Source organism: Plodia interpunctella, chromosome 28 (assembly GCF_027563975.2).
Source record: "Plodia interpunctella isolate USDA-ARS_2022_Savannah chromosome 28, ilPloInte3.2, whole genome shotgun sequence".
In the NCBI taxonomy this organism is placed as follows: domain Eukaryota; kingdom Metazoa; phylum Arthropoda; class Insecta; order Lepidoptera; family Pyralidae; genus Plodia; species Plodia interpunctella.
This window is the reverse complement of record NC_071321.1, coordinates 833,159-853,873: the sequence shown is the minus strand read 5'-3', so window position 1 is coordinate 853,873 and position 20,715 is coordinate 833,159. Positions and strand designations below refer to the sequence as shown.

Sequence of the window (20,715 nt, the reverse complement as noted above, 5' to 3'; positions counted from 1 at the left end):
AACTTACTTTCGCATTTATAATATTAGTAGGATAGGATATGTTAAATTATATTTTTAATTATTTATTTATTAAATTTTTAACTAAAATAAAAACATATCTTCCAGGACTCCTCTCATCATCAGAGGACGAGGGCCAGGACGAGCATTCGGGAGACGAGCGCGAACAGACAGACGAACACGACGCCGGCTACATACAGAACATGAACTAAGGTCATTTGGTAAGACTATGTGTCAAAATTGAATCAAATACGGGAATGTTATGAACGAAATGAATGATATTAAACGAAATTCGGATGCTTTGATTCCAGCAACATTGTCACAGTCTATGAGCGATCACAATGATCATAAATCTATTTTATCTGTAGCGTACTATAATATTTTTTACAATTTTATGACCAATTTTATCCTGTTACAATTCAATTTCAAATCAAACGTACAGTAATGTAGTGTCGGAAATAATTATGTGATGAAAAGCTTCATGAATCGAGATTTTTATTTATCGTAATAAACACAAATTAGAATTAACAATAAAAACAACAAAATTATATTAAACTAAAAAATGTGTAACTTAAAAATAACTTATAAATTCAATCTATCTCAAGAAGACATCGATCGAATAATTGATATACCTAAGAACATTCAATGTAATGTGTTTTTGATGCGATCCGACGAAAAATTAAAGGTCTATGGAATGATTTCTCTCAATTTGTGGGAGTGATTTTATGAATACACTAGTGACTCGCCCCGGCTTCGTACGGGTCAATATTATCGATATTATATACATATATACTTCCCTCTTGAATCACTGTGTCTATTAAATAAACTCGCATCAAAATCCGTTGCGTAGTTTTAAAGATCTAAGCATACATAGGGACAGACAGCGGGAAGCGACTTTGTTTTATACTATACTAGCGTCACGCCCCGGCTCCGCACGGGTCCATTATTATACATGTTATATATGTACATATAAACCTTCCTATTGAATCACTCTATCTATTAGAAATACCCGCATCAAAATCCGTTGAGTAGTTTCAAAGATCTAAACATAGGGACTGACAGACAGCGGGAAGCGACTTTGTTTTATACAATGTAAAGATACTATATGTAATGACGGATCCTAAAATGGTCGTATTTAATTTCTATTTTGACACATACGTTAAGTATACGAGCGTAACAGCCATATTATATACTCACTCAGCCACAATATAGTGCACAATTGAGTGTTTTAACTAATTAAAAAAAAAGACTATTCTGATATTTATTCTATATGTCAACTAGCGGCCCATCCCGGCTTCGCTCGTTAAAACCATAGTAAATATACATTAATGCCTTGAATTACTCTATTTGTTAAAACTAAACCGCAACAAAATCCGTAGTTTAAAAAGATCTAAGACTTTGTTTTATACTATGTAGTGATAGTAAATTTTTTCTTTGGTATAAATTGAATATTTAAACGAAATATATAAATTAGATAGTGGAAATAAAATATTCATGCTTATGGAGTACCCAACTTAATAATATATACTTAATAAGTATAAAAATTAATTTTAATTACTTTCGAAAAAACATGTGTTTTATGTAAACATATTTACATAAAATATCATAATACAAGTAGCTTGTAGCTTGCAGCATCCTTTATTGTACAAGCGTATGTATAAATATGAAAAAAAAAAAGAAACTCGCTATACATATTTGAAAAAAGAACCTAATATTGTTTTAAGTTTTAATTATAGAAATAGTTACCTTTTTTTTTTAAATGAATTTATTTTTTTAATACTTTAAATATGGAAAGCATAAATTATATCAATTGACAGCAATAAAATAATATATCAAGAAGAAAAAAAAATACGACATAAGTATACGATTTTTAACTAGTATAGGATTTTAATTTTAGTGTTTTATTTATGCAAGAAATAACACTCAATTGTGCAAATAAAATATTCCCCTAGTGGCTGGACTGTGGTCAAATATGCATATTATATTGAAAAAAATATTTTAATACATAATTAAAGTAGAAAAATACTTTTTTCAATTTGTTTACTATTTGTAATTATACAAAATAATATTCCGCTTTGTCAAAATTAAACCAGTTTTACAATAAATGGATTTATCGTTAAATTAAATGCGTTTGCGAATGTGAAACTGTATAAAAGTATTATAATATAAAGTATTACATGACAAAATGTCAAATTTTTTATTATCAAAAGACATTATTATCAGTATACCATAAATTTAAGTAGTATTTAACTGACTGAGTAATAATTGATAGGTAAAGTTTTAATTTTTGTAATTTATCATCATCAAAGTTACTGAACCGCTTTTGATTTTGTTTTCTTAATAAATATATGGCAAAATTTATTTATTATAATTGAAATTAGACCTTTCTGGTTATTATTCAGTCCGATAGAACCGAGTATACGTAAAATCATACCTCACTATATTAAATTTTAATAAACATTGTTAGAAAATTGTATCTCGCAACTAAATCTTTGATTTTAAAATGTTTTTTTTTTAATTCCACACTATTTTGGATAATTGAAATATTAAAAGCTAAATAAAATTTTTTTTTCTACACTTTTATAAATTGCAATATTTTTTTTTTGCTTTTTTGTGTTTAAATACTTCTTTATATTAATCCAAATTGTTCATAGACCAGTATTGTCACTTTTTAATAACGAAAAGATTTTTTTACGAAGCGAGTTCGTCAATTTTAATACCGGTTGTGAGTAAAATAGTTTCCTTTTCTCTTCCCTCAGCCGACTGAAAAAAGAAATAGCTTAAGAATATTTTTACCACGAAAAAAAAAACCTATAAAACCGTCCATAGTCGAGATTGTATTTATTTAATGTAAAAAAAAATAAGTTTTAAGTATACTCATTGTAATTATTATTTTTTAACGCAGCCATATTAGAATTTAGACGTTTTAGTGTATTACTAAGAAATTATTTGAGAAGGCGAAAAAAATAAAACAAAATTATTTGTATTATTTATTTTATTCTCAGACTGTGCTTTTCGGTTGTCATATTAAAACGATTATACGATTCAAATATACGATTCCATTTAAGTACAGTTCGATTCAAAAAATTGTATACGCATTAAATGAATAGATTGTTTTTATTTTCTAAATTAAATGTAAATTTAATAAATGCGGCGGGAATGATTGGAAGTTAGACACTTAGATATAAAGTCATTTGTAAAAATAAATGTGCTTTTTATACTAAGTTAAAAGAAAAGCGCAAATGACTTTTGCTATATTTGTTATCGTATAAAAATGGTTATCGTGAAGAAACATGTTTGTATGATAAGAAATTTCAAAAAGGAAATGAAGTAAAATATTGCACAATTTTATTGTTTTTAATTTGTTAAATAAATCAATTTTAAATAAATTTATTTTAACTGAAGGTATCTCCATTAAAATTTTTTTTTAATATTGTTTAATTCGTATTATTAAATATTACTTTCAATAAAATAAAGATTATTTTTAAGTGCTAACGGTTTATTTTCATGGAAATGTTTTATGAAATGTGCAATATTCCCCATTTCCGCGTGAAAGTGATGGTAGTTATACGATATAAGCAAACGACATACGTAATTGGATGGTGAATATTAAATAAAGATTTTTTTTATAACTATTAAAACTTGTAAGTATACTATTGTAGCTATAAATTGTATTTTATATATTTTTGTAATTGGGTAGACTGTATAAACCTAAACATCAATATTATTTATTAAAGTCCCGAGTTCCTTCTATGTCATAGAATAATAAGCTAATTTTATTTATGCTTAGTATCGGTCAAATAAAATAAATTATTGTACGATAAACATTTTTTTTGACAGTTTTTTTTCAAATTTCATTGCTTCTAGCAATCTTAAAATCTGCAAAAATTAAAAAAAAAAAAAGTCTGCGATATCTCCCAATTACCCTCCAGTATATTATATAATTACAATCGGAACACAATAGTATTTGTAATTATCAACTTTTACAGTCTATCCAGCAACAGTACCTTGGAATGACAAAAAATGCTATTTCTGTAGTTAGTGTTGTTATGTTGCTTGTTATATTTGGGCCGATTTGGAAGAAATGTCGCACATTTTAGATATTGTAATTTATTAATTAGTACTCTGTCATATTATTTTCCTAATTATTAGAACCGAAAAAAAATTTATACAAATTTTATATTTAGATTTATTTATCAATCATCTATTTTTATTATAATCCTTTAGGAAGAATAATTATAATATTAAATAAAGTTTCATTTTATACATTACCTGTGTTCCATGCTCTCTAAAATAGGAAAAAAAAAATAATATTTTTTTCCTTTTTTTTTTTTTAGCTTATTTTCGCTACGTCAATTTGTAATGAAAATGTTTTAATCTTTCGTCTTCCATAGAAGCTAGTTTTTCATTATCTATAAATTGTTGACATTTCCGCGGCCCTAACGATTCTATTTTTTTTATTCCAAGCTACGCTAGAGTATAGTAAAAATTGTCCAGTTATAGTATACTATAGATATAAATATTGCTTGAGTAGTTATAAGCCATCCATGTTGATACTATTTCATAATTATAACAGCATAATATTTTGCTAGTCAATAAATTACTTTTTAGGCTCTGGTTCGTTTTATTTTTATAGTATAAGTATCATATTCTTGATATAATTCGGTAATTTTATAATTTTTATATCAAAGGATGTATTTTACGATATAAATATTGTTACAACTGCCTTTTTTTTTTTGACCCGTTAAAGTTAAGTTTTCAAAGCGTTAAGAAATATTTCGCGTCAAAGCGAAAAGAAAAATACATTAAGTTTTAAATATTTTAAAATCATCAATTATGATATATAGGATATTAAGAAAACCACAATTACCATGTTCATATTTTTTTTTATTAAAAACAAAAATTTGATACAAAAATACGGATCTTATTATATATTTACAATTGTACAACTATGTATATTCATACAAAAAGTAGTCCGTAAAACCCATGTAAACAGAAATGGAATGAATATTAAACATATTCAGAATTATTTTTTAAATACTAGCCAATTTTTCACAACAGGATTAGATGCTGAAATTGTTTCTATTTAATTATATTTATGTATTTTTTTATTTCATTTTTTTTAAACGGCTGCAAATTAAATAATATATAAATTATCCGATTAGCTTCTAAGCGTATCAATGGCAAATCTACAAATGGAATAAATTAGCAAAAAGTACAGATATAAAAAGATTACAAATTTATATTTTTAAGTTGTATTCCATATTATGGAAATTTAACTGGTATCTAAAAAATACATCCAAAAAAAATTTACACAAAGTATTAAATCTTTTTATGAGTCATTTAGATAAAGACAGGTATAACGTGTAAGTGAGCAAACATTTGGGACAATAAACTATTTAAAATGTTGAAAAATCACACAAAAATCAAGTTGATTTTACTTAATTAATAAATAATAAGCATAAAGCTTTTTAGATATTTGTATGTAGTTTTTGATTCACAGGTATTTATTTTTATTTAATTAAATATAGATAACATTATGTACATATTAAGTGTGCGACTACGTTTAGTTATTGTCCAAAATGTAAGCAAACACTTATTTTTGTGAAACACAAAAAAGGTGATATATTTTGTTGCAGGCGACAATAATATTTAAAAGCTATTCTTTTTCATATATTAATTCCTTGTTCATTAGGATCCATAATTACGTAATTTAGTTTTGCCGTCGATTTTATAGCCTATTTATAATTATAGACACATACATAATTGACCGATTTCCTGCATAAGACATGTTTTATTAGTGTCAAGAAATAAAAAAAGGTTTAAGGTATTAGGTATGCTATTATTTTTCAATAAAATTTCTGAAATCCGTGCAGGAATACTCTTTAACAACTAAAAATAATTGTTCTAATTTTAATGAAAATACAGAAAACAGACTAGTGTAATTTATTCATAATTTTCAAGTATAAGAATAAGAATATAATAATTAACAGAACAGTAAAAGTCTTCGAAAAATAGTAAACCATTTTATATTGAAAGTAAGTATTTAAAAAGGCCACCTCCTTATTACATACAATATTAAATACGTAACTGGGCAGTTACTTTAATGTCAATTACTCTTTATATTTACCAAAATTATCGACGAAGTTAAGATCATATAATATTGAAGATTTTACACAAATTTTAAATAATATCATTTAAATTTTAGTTCGTGTTTTAATGATAAAGACTCATTTTGTCCTAACCTTAAAAAGTATAATTTAAAACTATACAATAAAAACGTCATTTTGTAAAACGGCTGTTGACAGTCTTTTTAACCAATTATAATAGCCATTTCAGAAAATAACTGAATAAAAAATGTTCTAGAATTAATTAAAATTTAATATAAAATATCGAAATTTGGCCAATATATGTAAACTAAGGATGGAACTTGATAAAAATTATTGCTTTGACCATTGAAATACAAAATCAAAAAATATGCACAAAAATAGAGTTAATAACATCGATCACTGGTAGCCCATAACCATAGATATTTTTAATTTATTTTTAGCACCCATTCATTTAAAATTGTCCTAGTTAAATCGAGTTCATCTCTACACAATAAAAATCAAAGATCTTCATCTAATCCAGTCCCATCCCTCTAATATAATAATGAGCAAATTTTCATTTATTTCTATGATCCCATCAAAATTGGAACCTACATTCAGTCAATAACACAACCTTAACATTACCATGAACTTTTTTTCACATACCTATCCATAGTTGCAGTTTAAATAATAAACAATATCTCTCTATTAATAATCAATTAGGTATTGATTTTGTAATGATAGATTTGCGTAAAGAGTTCAGCCAAGTATCAAAACTAAAAATAATTGAATAAATTCCGATTAAATATGTAATGTTTTAAATTAATAAACCAAAATTAAGTTATGATTGGACTAAAAAAAAATTGTTCATTGCATATGTTATATACATCTGCATATCTTATCAAAGAAATATATTTACGTCTCGCGTATATTTGGATGATTTATTAAGAATAGGAAACGTTAAGACCAACCATTTTCACTTACGTGTTTTCTAATAACCTTTTCAATAAAGAATTATTGCAATTATTTTTTGCAACTACGTAATCAGAAAGATCGTACTTCTCAAATCCTGAGGGCCTACCAGTAAACATACGAACACGTAGCACGTTACTAACTTCCACATGCTGTCTTTTTTTCTCTCGTTGAAAAAAAAAAGAAAACGCGTGAACGCAATGACGTGCTACGTGTTTATGTCTCATAGTAACCCCCCTGACCTCTTGATTGCGTCACGGCTGAGAAGTATACCACCATAATTTAATTTGGCAACCAAGTTCCCTGATTGTCTTTTTATTAATGTCAAGGCAATTATTACAGAATCTCTCCAGTGGAATGCCTTTATCCAATCTCTTTATCCTTGTTTCTTGGTTAACAAGAGGTCGTTTAAGTTGGAGATATTCAGTCACCAAAATAACCAATATCGAAAACATAACCCACGCATCAACATTAACCTACAAATCCTCCGAGATTCTCAATAAGCTAAACCTATTTAATTCCGATAAAATAAATGAATTATCTGCACTAATTAAAGACTCACTTTCATAGTCACTAAAATTTGTCATCACGAAATCTGACCTAACACTAGTTTTTAATTCGTCCAAACTTTGGCTTAGTTCTTTCCTCACAAAATCCAATTCTTGTGACTTCTCTTCTCTTGATATGTTTGGCGTTGAAGGTATTGGATTCAACAGTTGATACGATGTCTCTTTATGAGGTAATAATTTCTGGGAACTGTGTATTATTAGGGTGGATCCCCTTCGTATCGTCTCCCTTCCGATCTCTACAATCTCTATAGAATTCTGTCCTATAACAAAGTTCTTGTACGCCTTCACGAAACAAATGATTAGCGTGAGAAGGCCGAAGAATATCATGGAGTATGACAAGAACGGAGCGGCGATAGGACCGAAAGTTGTGGCGAGGAAGATCCATCGCCAAATCGGAGTTGTCACTTCATGTATTCCCTGTGAAGCAACAAAGTATAATATTTTAATACGGAAAACACAAAAAATTACACACGATTTGCTAAATATACATTTTAAATGACACACTAATTAATTACTTATAGTAACTAGCGATGGTTGTAAGTATGTAGCAGATGCTTAAAACAATATTACAAATGTGTGAGTAGTATTTGTATAACTGGGTTAATACTTAAACATTTTGTGGTGTTAATTTTTTGTACACTGTTTGCATGAAGCAAACTGTATTGTATACAAAAAATTAACACTTATTGGTTCTTTATTAATTAATTACAGTAGTAACTATTACTTTATCTATGTAAAATGGTTATATCAAATAAACATTTTTTCTTTCTTTTGATTCGAGTAAGAAAGAGAAACATTTTTGATTTCACTGACCTCTTCAATCCACATGACGGGGAAGATCATGTCAGGAAACTTGTTGATGTTGTTTATCATGATGTTGGGCGCGCGGTCTACCTTCAGGTTAAGTTGTACCCGGACAAATCCCTCCAGTGGCACTCCGATTTTCTGGAACCATTGGTCAATATACACGAGTTCGCAAAGATATATAAAAAAGATTGTGAGATTTATACAGTTCGACGACCTTGCTAAAGACGAACCAGCCACCAGCGGCGATAGTGCGATCAGGGTCGTCACAAAATATAAAAGACGTGATTTTATATGTATTAATTTCCCCAAAAGTAATATTTAGCTCCCAACTCGTTCGGGGGCGGCCGCAGGCTTTAACCAACCAAACAACAACAAAAAAGCTTTTTAACTGATCCTGGGATCAGCTTGTTTAAGCTGGTTTAAGAATTTGAAGAGACTTCAATGTGATTTTACCCTTCTTTAGGCTTGAGGTTATCGCCTAGCATTCAAGGCTTTTTACCTTAGTCGCCCTTTACATCAACGTGAGATTGTGGAGTGATTCTTTTCTAGGCACTACACGTCTATTATTTGTTTGAACATTATTGCTATTTAATTAATTTCTGAACCAATGATTAATGAGAATTCTCCACTGATATATAAATATAAAGTAGAATAATTGCCATTTCTAAATCTCCACAGGATTAAACAAAATTACTTTTGCAAACAGCGATGAGCAGTCGAGAAATTTTATGCTCTTTTAAATTGCTTCAAATAAAAAAAAAACCTGAGATGTAATTTGACGACCTCAGTGGCGCAGTGGTACAGTGCTTGCCTCTGAATCGAGAGGTCCCGGGTTCGATCCCCGGTCGGGTTAAGATGGAAAATGATCTTTTTCTGATTGGCCCGGGTCTTGGATGTTTATCTATATATGTATTTGTTATAAAATACAGTATCGTTGAGTTAGTATCCTATAACACAAGTCTCGAACTTACTTTGGGGCCAGCTCAATCTGTGTGATTTGTCCTAATATATTTATTTAATATATATAAAAATATTCAAAATAGTAAATGAGATTTCAAATATCAAAAGTCACATTAGTTTAATTGCGATTTACAGACTGTAATGTGTATCACGAAGAATTATACTTATTCTTTCAGGAATAGTTGCAATAGGATCAGTGTTTGCTCCTTGAGCAAAATCCATACTGAGCTACTGCCTATTTGTATCACTGTGACACGGTTACACTCAGCACGGGATAAATTTATCTTTTTCTTATATATAGTTGTAAATTTATCACTTTTTTACTTTTAATAGTGAATGTATGTCTTTTTGGTACAAATAAATGGTATCTATCTATCTAGAAAAAACAACCCCTATTTAAATAAACCTAAAATCCCACTAAACTAACCAGTATGTAATATGAAAATATATAATCACATACCAAATAATATAAAAAATATTAAAGGCTTTCGACCTAGTCTCTTACGATATACTGTGGCAAAAACTAGAAGAAATGAAAGTGCCACCTGACCTGTGTAATCTATTTAAGTACTGGTATCTCAATCAAATCAATGTCGTGAAGTGGTCGAATGCTTTCTCAGAGCCATACAGGTTGGAGTGCGGAGTAAGGCAGGGAGGGCTGTCCTCGCCTAAGCTATTCAACCTATACGTGAACGCACTGATTGAGGAGCTCAGCAGCTTACATGTCGGCTGCCATATTGATGACATATGTCTTAACAATATTAGTTATGCGGACGACATGGCTCTGCTGAGTGCCTCTCCGTGCGGCCTCGACCGGTTGTTGAGTGTGTGCAAGCGATACGCCACCAGTCATGGTTTATTATATAATGAGAAGAAGAGTGTATGTATGGTCTTTCAAGCTGGAGGGAAAATCCGGACACTATTCCACCAATAGTATTAAATAAGACGCCCTTACAATGGGTTTATAAATTTAAATACCTTGGACACTGGTTGACCTCTGACTTGAAAGACAATACAGACATTGAAAGGGAGCGTAGGGCGCTATCTATGCGTGCTAATATGATAGCCCGTAGGTTTGCTCGTTGTTCTAGACAAGTAAAAATAACTCTCTTTAGAGCCTACTGCACATCCTTCTACACGAGCAGCTTATGGGTGCAATATACAAAGAAGCAATTTAGTGCCCTACGTGTCCAATATAATGATGCCTTCAGGGTGCTTTTGGGGTTGTCCCGACGTTGTAGTGCGTCGGGGATGTTCGCCGAGGCTCGAGTGGATTGTTTCTACACCACTATGCGCAAACGGTGCACATCCCTGGCTAACAGACTTCGGGCCAGCTCCAACAGTATCCTGAACTTGTTCGCGACACGTGTCGATTTTCAGTATGTGAATCATTGCTCGATGATTCACATGCTGAAAAATGTACAAGTGTAATGTAATGTCCTGTTTTGTATTTTACTAACATTAGGTTTTAAGTTTTCTGTGTTACTAACAATAAATGATCTAAAAGTTGGTCAAGAAATAAATGAATTATTATTATTATTATTAAAACATCTAATTTATTTAATAAGCATCTTAAAGCTTTCCTTTGAGACAAATGTTATAGTATCTGTAGAGTTTTTTAAATGATAAAATTGATCAGTCAAAACCATTACTTAGATAACACGAATCATATGTTTTAAGTAGACGGCATGTTGGCGCAGATGCCTGAATATTTAGTAATAGATTGTAGATTAGAATTTATTCTTTGGACAATGGTGCGTACAAGATGTAAGTTAGTATAAGATGGCGAGCGACGGAAGTCCGTCGCGGCGCCTCCCTTGATGTGTTGCCAGGCTTTGGCCGCAACACGACTTCTAGTAGCCCTTATGTTTGCTGTGCCCTTGCAGGGCGTCACTTGTGCTTTATATTTGTGTGCCATCTTTTAAACCTGTGACTTGCAAGTCACAGAAAGAATCTGAAATAAAGAATCTGAAATCTGAATCTGACTTACTGGTTGGATCATGAAGTAAGTCTCGTGTTTCTTCTTATCTGGCCTCAGGCCCTCGAAGTCGTCGAGCAGGGAGGGCTCGGCGTCATAGAAATGGGGGTAGGACAAATACACTGGTGCATCTGGAAAGGATAATGGTAAATCTGTTTGTTTTTTTCTCTAATAATAAAAGGAAAGAAAAAAAATAACGAGTCTATTTGTTAGACGAATTAAAAAAAACACCGACTTTCAATATTCATTTCTCTACAAGTTTTGAACCGATTCTGATCAAACATATCTAAGAACCACCGCATAAAAATTACCTATCAAATGAAAACAATCGCATACAAATCGGTACACCTGTTGATGAGCTACGGTGCTATGTACACGGACAGACGTCTGTCTGTGACATAAGTTATATCACCTTTACATTTTTGCGTCGGGGGTTGAAAAAAAAATATATTTAATGATACAGGAATATATTTTTTAGGCATTCTCTATAGCTATATGGGGAGAACTTACTGTATTGACACGGGCTAATGTTCTGTAACCCCCTGGGTGGACACTTCTCGTCCTGACAGTAACATTTGTTGTCCGGGTTGACGTCAGCGCACTCGAAGGTCGACGATGGAGGCGTGTACAGTCCTGTTTGGATGTCTGCAATAATTTCATTTCATAAAAATAATGACAATTAAACCAGCAAATTAAAAAAAATAATAATAATAAACCCGCCTGCTTAAGAATCCTTGCGTTGAGCCCTTTAATTTGATGATAATCATATTGCAGTTATAAAAAAATAATGTTTTCCGCCAAGTCCAATGGCGCTGCATACCCGCCATATTTGTTTCTTTGATGTCACCTATCAGAACACTCGGGCAGCTAAGACGAATGTAATGATACCTCAATTGCGGGAGCCGATCCTGGGCGTACCATCAGGTCATGCTTATCACAATAACGCATTGTCATGGAAACTGAAGCGACGTGGGAAATTTCAACTCTGTATGAGACAACTGGAAGTAGGTGAAATGTAACTTGCAAGATTTGATTACAGACAACGGGACAGGTGTAACTATATAACAGCTTGTAAATAAACTCACGATCTTTGTATACATCTCCCCTGTACTGCAGGGGCAGGATTCTGCACAAATCCTTGTCGTATATATGGACGATGTCCTCCTTGGTCACCGACCGTGGCGGGAAGAATGAGCCTTCAGACGCTCTGAAACATAAGGATAAACAGGATTTTAATGCCGGCTCCATACTGCCAATAATTTATTCAGAAATTAGGCCTTCACAGGCACTTTTTCACGTCATATTCTAAATTAAATGATAATTACCAAAGCTACAAACCACTAACATTTCGGAACTGCTGAGAAGAAATGCCGAAACTCATTCAAACAGTGTCTATCGTGTCCCTATCATGGCAGAAGTTCTTACCATTTTTTGAATATAAATTTATATATGTTTTTTATCAGTAATATAACATTGTAAGTACACAATAAAGTACGACGTACTATACGTCGAACAGTTTGCCGAACTTTGGCGGGTTCGGTGTACATTGCTGGTTTTCATTGTGGTAAATAAAAGCACTCGTACTAACTACGCAACGTTCACACATTTGCGATGGCATGTGTCTGTGTTCGGCGACAGTGTGGAGCTGGTATAACGTCTACCGGTTACTCGGCCATTCAAAAAGTGAAAACGTTTTTTTACCCTAAACGTTATCCGATTTTAATGTCTTTTTTGTATTTTATTGACGCTATAAAACAACTTTCACAATTTTTTTGGAATGTAAATCCCAAATATAATTTCATAGAATTTCAAGAAGTGGGCCCTCAGACCACACTCACATAAATATCTTTATAAGTTTTCCTTTTTTGAAACTTTCAAATTGGCACCTGAAAATCATTATTCTGACGACAGAAGGAGACTGAGTTTAACGTGTCTGTGTACCTATCTGTATGTCTCCGTTGAATCGTAGCAGCTAAACGTCTGAACAGATTTTTAGCTTGTTTTTTTTTTATTATAAATGTTCTTAGCTATGTTTGGAAAATGTGAAAACTGTCAGCTCTTTTCTAACTGATGAGAGTATACCAGCGCAATTTCGGAGATGTGGGTTTCTTCAAATTTTCATTTTATTACTTTTTTGTATATTTCCCTCTTGTAAACTATAAATAATACTTGTATTACATTGTATAGATTCTCTCTCTCTCTCTAATCTGAGCGTTTTCCTGGTTGCTTGAGCCATGAGCGTCGGGAGTACTTAATACTTTTCCGTTTCCACTTCGCACGGTCGTCGGCATCGCTAGTTGTCAGACCATCGTCACGCATATCATCCTCGACGACATATATTAACTTATTCAGACATAATATGTTTTCCCAGTACGTATATAGGATATGACCTAAGGATATGACGTACGAAGATACGGATGTGTGTGTTTATTTAGTTGTGTGTTCGTTTATGTCCGTCCGTGTGAACATTTCACATTAATTACATATTTGTTCAACGGCTTATGTGTTTCGCGAAATGATGAGTCGACCGGTAAAAACCGACATAGTTATATACAATTTCGAATAAACATATGAATATTCATTATGTGGGTAGTTAATAATTGAATTACATACCTACCATTGAGATGAGCAGGACATCGTTAAATGTATTTATATTATCTAATAGCCCGAGAGGAATACTAGAAGATACTTATAAATAAATAAATGAATATAAATAATAAATATATTTATTTATTTAGTTATAAATCCTAATACTAGAAGAGGATCCGAGTTGAACAGCTATATAATAAACAGCTATTTATTTGACGACCTCGGTGGCGCAGTGGTAAAGTTCTTGCCACTGAAACGAGAGGTCCCGGGTTCGATCCCCGGTCGGGTCAATATGGAAAATGATCTTTTTCTGATTGACCCGGGTCTTGGATGTTTATCTATTTATGTATTTGTTATAAAATATAGTATCGTTGAGTTAGTATCCCATAACACAAGTCTCGAACTTACTTTGGGGCTAGCTCAATCTGTGTGATTTGTCCTAATATATTTATTTATTTATTATTTATTTATTTATTTAATTAATATTTTTCTCGCTTGTCATTTTATCTGTCTATCATAACATGATAGTTGGACATTACTGCGTTAGAAGCAGTGGTGATTCAATGGTGAAGACTCTACCTGTGATCGAAAGGTCCCAGGTTCGAATCCTACTCGTACTCATGTATAGCAGACATCATAGACTATAAATATATAACTAGTATGGCATAATCTGTTTAAATATTTCTTTTTTCGTCAAGAAATAAGATGATTTGATAAAAATGTGACAACAAAACGCTCATAATAAGTTTAATTAGGTAACTTCAGTAAACGTGGCGTAACTAGCGTAATACGTTTTATCTAAGTTATTATATTTAGGTATTTCCATCTAATAGCAATCGCACGTTAAATACATAAATGTCATAAGTACTATTTGAGCAAACACATCGTATTGAAGGCTGCCATTTTCTGTATTGTTTAAGATGATGTTGATTCATTAGCTACGTTTGTTCTTCCTTCATTAAAGAAAATTAAACAGATTTATTATCTATACAAAAGGAATGAAGTACATTTTACATAGTGACATTTATGTACAAAACTAGCTTTTTGCCCGCGGCTTCGCGTGGCGTAAATTTGCCACGGGAGAATTTATTTTTCCGTGATGAAAGGTACCCTATGTCCTTATCCACACTTCAAGCTACAATTTCAAGAAGATTGGTTGAGCGTGAAGAGGTAACAAACTTACTTTCGCATTTATAAGAAAATATTCCAATAAACATTATGTATGTAAGTACATTTGTCGTCTTTCCGAATATCAATTTATTTTGAATAAATAAATAAATAAAACTGGGTAAATTAAGAAAAATAAATTATGATCGGTTGTCACTGTCAAACTGTCACTATTATGGCGCGCTCCTAAATAGATCGTCGAGTTGACGTCATTGCTTTTCCAAGTTTAATTACTTTACGTTATTTAATTGTGACTGTTACTGTAATTAAATGGAAGACTGAATACTTGTCTGTTGTAAATGTCTAATAATAATAATGGATGAAGATGTGCCAATGAAACGCCCACACACACATTGTGTCATCTCTCTTCAAAAGGTAGGTAGGTAGGTATATATAAAGGAGGATACAGTTCCCGACAAAACACGTTCTAACTATGGCGAACCGATTCCCGGGGACAAACAATTTATCCTTATTACCCAAGGCTCTATTAGTGTAGTCGCTTGCTTTTTCAAAACAGTTAAAATTTTTCTTGACTTATATCATTAACGTTTTCAAATATGTGATGAGAAAGAAAAGACATTAGGGTAAAGATAAAATCTTGATACTTGACAAAAAAAAAGTGATTTCCTTATTTTAAAACCTTATTTAGCACGCTCCAGGCTTCGCGGCGTTACAGCTCCTATTGCAACCAGTAAACTTAAAAAATATACTGTAAGTATGATTGGCATACCGTATGTTATTGCAAGGCCTGTCCTTCCAATGCGGCAGGTGGTCCATACCATTGATCTTGTCCAAATAACCGAATCTCTTCAACGACGTCTGACCTGTGTATATCGTGGACACCTCGTCTAGAGTGCCGTTTCTCTGAAACACATGACAATCATGCTTTTTTATGATATTTTAGTCACAACTTCCATCTTTTTCATATTCATATTGATATACCAGTCGATTTTTTGCCACAGGTGGGCAAATCCCTCCAGTCGATTCAAAATTGGACAAAATTGTGTTATTATGATAGGCCCACTTTGATAGACCCACGTTGTTCAGATTTCATGTTGAGATGAGAAATTAGGCCGTTTCGCTAGACAGCAGAATACCCTTTCCACCATCCGACCGGCCTTTATTGTGGGAGCAACAGGTGCAGGTCCTCCTGCGCCGTGTGGGGAGGTCGGTTGTGTCCTCCCTCTCCCTTTCCGCCGCCTCTTTGCGGAGCATTACGCTCTCCGCAAAGGCCTGCACCTTTTAACTATGCCTGCACCGCAGTTAACGACGTCTCACTGTCGACCATCTGTCTCACGACAGCCGGCAGAGAGAGGTCGTCCCCCACAACGTCTTCGTTCCAGGCTGGGCAGTCCTGCAAGGTGTGCTGGGCATCCGTCGTCAACACATACATCATAAATGGCAGACGGCTCCCGACCCGCTATGCGGCACAGATACCCACCGAAACATCCATGGACGGAGGAAATGAGAAACTCCTTTCTCATCTCAACTTGAAGTCTGAACAACGTCATATATTTTAATTACTTACGGCAAGCAACAGACCCATTTGACTGTTGGGTCTTTTTCCTTTTGGATAGAAGATGTGGGCCAGGGTCACCAGCGGGTCGTTGTAACTGGAAATGACATAATACAGATGTGAAATAGAAAGAACAGGTACAGGACAGGACAGATATTTGTCACTGGAAGTATTAGATAATCTGTGAGAGGGTCAGATCCTGTCTACGTCTGTATATTCTGCGGGGAAACCGAGAAACATACAAGCACGTTACTAACGTCCATATGCCGTCTCTTTAACCCATAGCGTGTGCGCATCGTGTAAACATTACTACTGGCCCGTCTTAGCTTCGCTCGGGTAAAACCATAATAAATAATACACCTTACTCACGAATTATCAATTTTCACTATCAATTTTCAACGCGCATCCGCAACGCAATCCGTTGTATAGTTTCAAAGATTTAAGCATATAAACCGACAGACAGACAGCGGGAAGCGACTGTGTTATACAGGGATACTATTTAGATGTAGTGATTCAAAATTAATGTACCTACTAGTTTGCAGCTTTTGTAAATATTATTTAATTTAGAATATGGCGTGAAAAAGTGCTGTGAAGGCTTTATTTCTGAATAAATGATTTGATTTTGATTTTGAAAATCGACGATAAACTTAAGATATTTTGGTTAATATTTATAAGAGTTAGTTCTTACATAAGACAGCACAGACAAAGTAATATGCGGCCATTCATTTGATATCTTCGCGTCGCGTAGCGTCGCATCTCCATGAGGACAACCCGTAAAACGATAAATCGAGATAATGTTTACAAGCACAATATTTATTCTGTTCAGAAAATATGCATCAACTTTCAATGTAAATACTGCAGCCAGGTACTTTCCCGCAAGGAAACAAATTGTGGGCCCTTTTGTATGTGTAATTTACACTTACTCAGTGATCTTGAAGGAAAGAATTTGCAATGATAAATACTACACTATACTATTTAGCTTATATCATAACATTAACACTCAACGGAATCAAAATTTTGCAAGTTAAATACCTACTTCCGCCTATAATAAAGAAAATCGCTTCTGTGTCCATGAGAATTCATTATTTCGATAGGTATAACCTGATGGTGCACCCAGGATCGGCTACCAATAAAGAAACTCTTAACGGTTTATTGTACAAACAATTCAAACATGATTAATTACTATGTAACCGTACTTACATCGACGAAACATATAAAGAATCAACTTTTTCTGCAATCTTTGCAAATATTCAATAGAATTTTTCATCGTCGAACCTAAATTTTTCGGCAAAAAAAAATGTATGTGCTACTTTACCGACGAGTATTATGGACGCGTGCAGTTTTATCGATACTGACCCAAACACCAATTCTTCAGCAGTCACGTGTACAAATGGCTTGGCCCTGTCCTTGTAAGTGATGGCCAGCCCAGAGACAAGGAGGTTGAATAGGAAGCCGGCCAGATTAGGTGAGAAGGAGGTAACAGTCTGGAAACACAAAAAAATATATAAAAACTTGATTGGGTGTCGTCTTAATATTTTTGAGGTTATAGAGTTTTATTGCGGCTATAAATTATCGGCAATACATTCTAGTTTTCCATTATGGTAAAATAAAAGCTGCCAGGTTCTTCAAATCAAGGATATAAAATGTCGAATCATATTTTTTCGTTTAGGGGAAATTACGAACTGTCTTGGTGATATTATGAAAATAAACAAAAATGGCGCGAAAAACACTTGAACTTGTAAACTTCATGCTACTGACGTATTCTTGACACTACTGCCTCACGCCTACAATACGGCCAGGACAATCAAGATGGCGGCTAAATTAATGTTGCCAACAAGGAAATATCGCTCAGATTAGTAGTTTTTTTTTTATATTTCGGAATATACCCATTTTCGGAATTACACTTTACTTAATTGTTAATTATAAGTCGAATGTTAAGTTGTAAGTATATGTATTTTTTTGCAGATTAATCATTATTTTCTTTTTTTCTTTTATAATATAAAGCGCAAGAAAAACGTCTTAAGCTTCTTTCCAAAGGATCTTTTTTCATGGAACGCCAATTCTTGAATGTGTGAATGTTGTAATAAGCTTACCAGAAGTGGGATGTTGGGCACAACCAGTTTCTGGTTCTTGTCTACAGACATCTCGGGGACAAATCGTAAGATTTTGTTGTGTTGGTATGTCACTGTGTCATTGTCGTGGAACTTTATGTTCACCTTCTCCATGTCTTCCCTGAAACAAATAATTTTATTATAATCTTTATTTATTTAATCCGCCGAAGGTGCGATGGTCTGACGAACTGTCGGCCTTCGATAAGGATTGGCAACAACTCGCGAGGAATAGAAGTGGTTGGAAACAAAGAGGGGAGGCTTTTGCTCAGCAGTGGGACCTGAGAGCTACATAAAAAAAATATATTTAATCTATACTATCTATACTATTATTATAAAGAGCTAAGCGTTTGTGAGTTTGTATGTTTGAGGCGGATAATCTCCGAAACTACCGTATTTATTTAAAAAAATATTTCTCCGTTAGAAAGGTACATTAGCCATGATTGCTAATGGCTATATTTTATCTTAAACATTGGAACGGGAGCGAGGCCCGGGCAACATCTATTCCTTATATGAATGCATCCTATCCTAATTGAATGAATGGTGGTATATATATATACATTCACTCACTCACGAGTCACGAAATCTCGAAAACTACTGAGCCCATGAAGATGAAATGAAATTTGGCAGGCAGGTAGATTGTGACTCCGAAGACGTCCGCTAAGAAAGGATATTTCGAAATTCCATCCCTAACGGGGTGAAATTGGGGTTGCCAGTTTGTATGAAATTTCGTCATTTTTGAAGTGAGACACATGATTCTTTTTATTTAAATTTGTAGTTATTAATCTTAATGTAGTTAGTAAAATATAACTAGATTTTGAAAATTGCATCTCTAGGGGAATGATGTAGGGGTGGAAATTTATGCGAAACTTGAAGAGAGGTCCATGAAATGTTCGGCACGCGTTACGGGAAGCGGGAGCGGGACACGTAGCGGGAAAAGACATGTAGGACAAGTTTCGGAACGAGACACGTAGCGGAAATCGTAGCGGGAAACGAGGAATTGAATTAAAGATGACAAAAATACGAATTTGAATCATAGTAATAAATAAATTTTACCAGTCTTAGAATACGCGATAAAAGAATAACTGAAATTTGACTTCGATTCCTTTTAAGAACTAAAATTCACGCATACGAATCCGCGGGCAAAAGCTAGTTAACAAATAAGTGTCATAAAGTTTGTCAAGAAAGTGAAGGAGACTTATTTGAAACTTACATATTTTTTTTGCCATTGCAACACCAAACAGAATGGTCAAGATTGGTTGATAAATCCTGTGTTGCCAGCGAACAGGCGACAGCGCCCGCGTTTATTTTCATTAGTTTTTTGACAGATTGTTTTTCTGACTTTATCTCTATGACGTCGTTTATACAAAAGACTTGGCTGTATGGGCTAGTACCCTTTGCCTCCTCAATAAAACGAGGGAATAAACAAAAAAAAAAAATCTCTATGACGTCAGGAGTTTAGGTCAGGGCAGCACTCAAGGAACCGACAGCCAAGGTAGGAATTGCAATTAAAGTCATATTTCTAAATCGTTCAGCCGACTTATGAGAAGATGTTTACTTGTCAAGTACTGTTGGTAGAAAAAATTTAAAAAAAAAATATTTTTTCTACTAAAATGTATATTTATTGATTTATGATACAAATCAGCGGCTGACCAAGTGCAAGATGCGCACAAAGGGTTCCGTACAAATTCAAATCATTTATTCAGAAATTAGACCTTCACGGGCACTTTTTCACGTCAATTTTTATATTAAATAGTTATTTCACACAAGCTACAAACTACTGGCATTTCGGAATGACCGCCGCTGAGAAGAAATGCCGAAAGAAACTAATTTGAACAGTGTTGGTCCCTATCATGCCAGAAGGGCTTACCATTATTGTTACAATTACCTACTCTATTACTGTACTGTTGCAATGTCTATAAATATGGCAAAAAATGACAGTTGTTAAAACCTATACATAAATTTA

General features: G+C 33.1%; 2 protein-coding genes across 2 annotated transcripts in view; one reads left to right on the top strand and one right to left on the bottom strand.

Annotated features, from left to right (window-relative positions):
• LOC128681734 (homeobox protein PKNOX2-like) overlaps positions 1-4,610 on the top strand; it is a 36,269-nt gene extending 31,659 nt beyond the window's left edge. The window contains exon 11 of the mRNA XM_053765865.1: positions 106-4,610. Within this exon, the coding sequence (XP_053621840.1) occupies positions 106-209 (104 nt within the window). The 3' untranslated portion in view covers positions 210-4,610. The remainder of the gene's footprint in view (positions 1-105) is intronic.
• Positions 4,611-5,501: 891 nt separating this feature from the next.
• dsb (debris buster) overlaps positions 5,502-20,715 on the bottom strand; it is an 86,838-nt gene continuing 71,624 nt past the window's right edge. The window contains exons 5-13 of the mRNA XM_053765857.1: positions 18,735-18,873; positions 17,998-18,125; positions 16,654-16,738; positions 15,856-15,989; positions 12,455-12,576; positions 11,880-12,014; positions 11,382-11,500; positions 8,438-8,569; positions 5,502-8,041 (exon numbers count right to left, since the gene is read on the bottom strand). Of these exons, the coding sequence (XP_053621832.1) occupies positions 7,532-8,041; positions 8,438-8,569; positions 11,382-11,500; positions 11,880-12,014; positions 12,455-12,576; positions 15,856-15,989; positions 16,654-16,738; positions 17,998-18,125; positions 18,735-18,873 (1,504 nt within the window). The 3' untranslated portion in view covers positions 5,502-7,531. The remainder of the gene's footprint in view (positions 8,042-8,437; positions 8,570-11,381; positions 11,501-11,879; positions 12,015-12,454; positions 12,577-15,855; positions 15,990-16,653; positions 16,739-17,997; positions 18,126-18,734; positions 18,874-20,715) is intronic.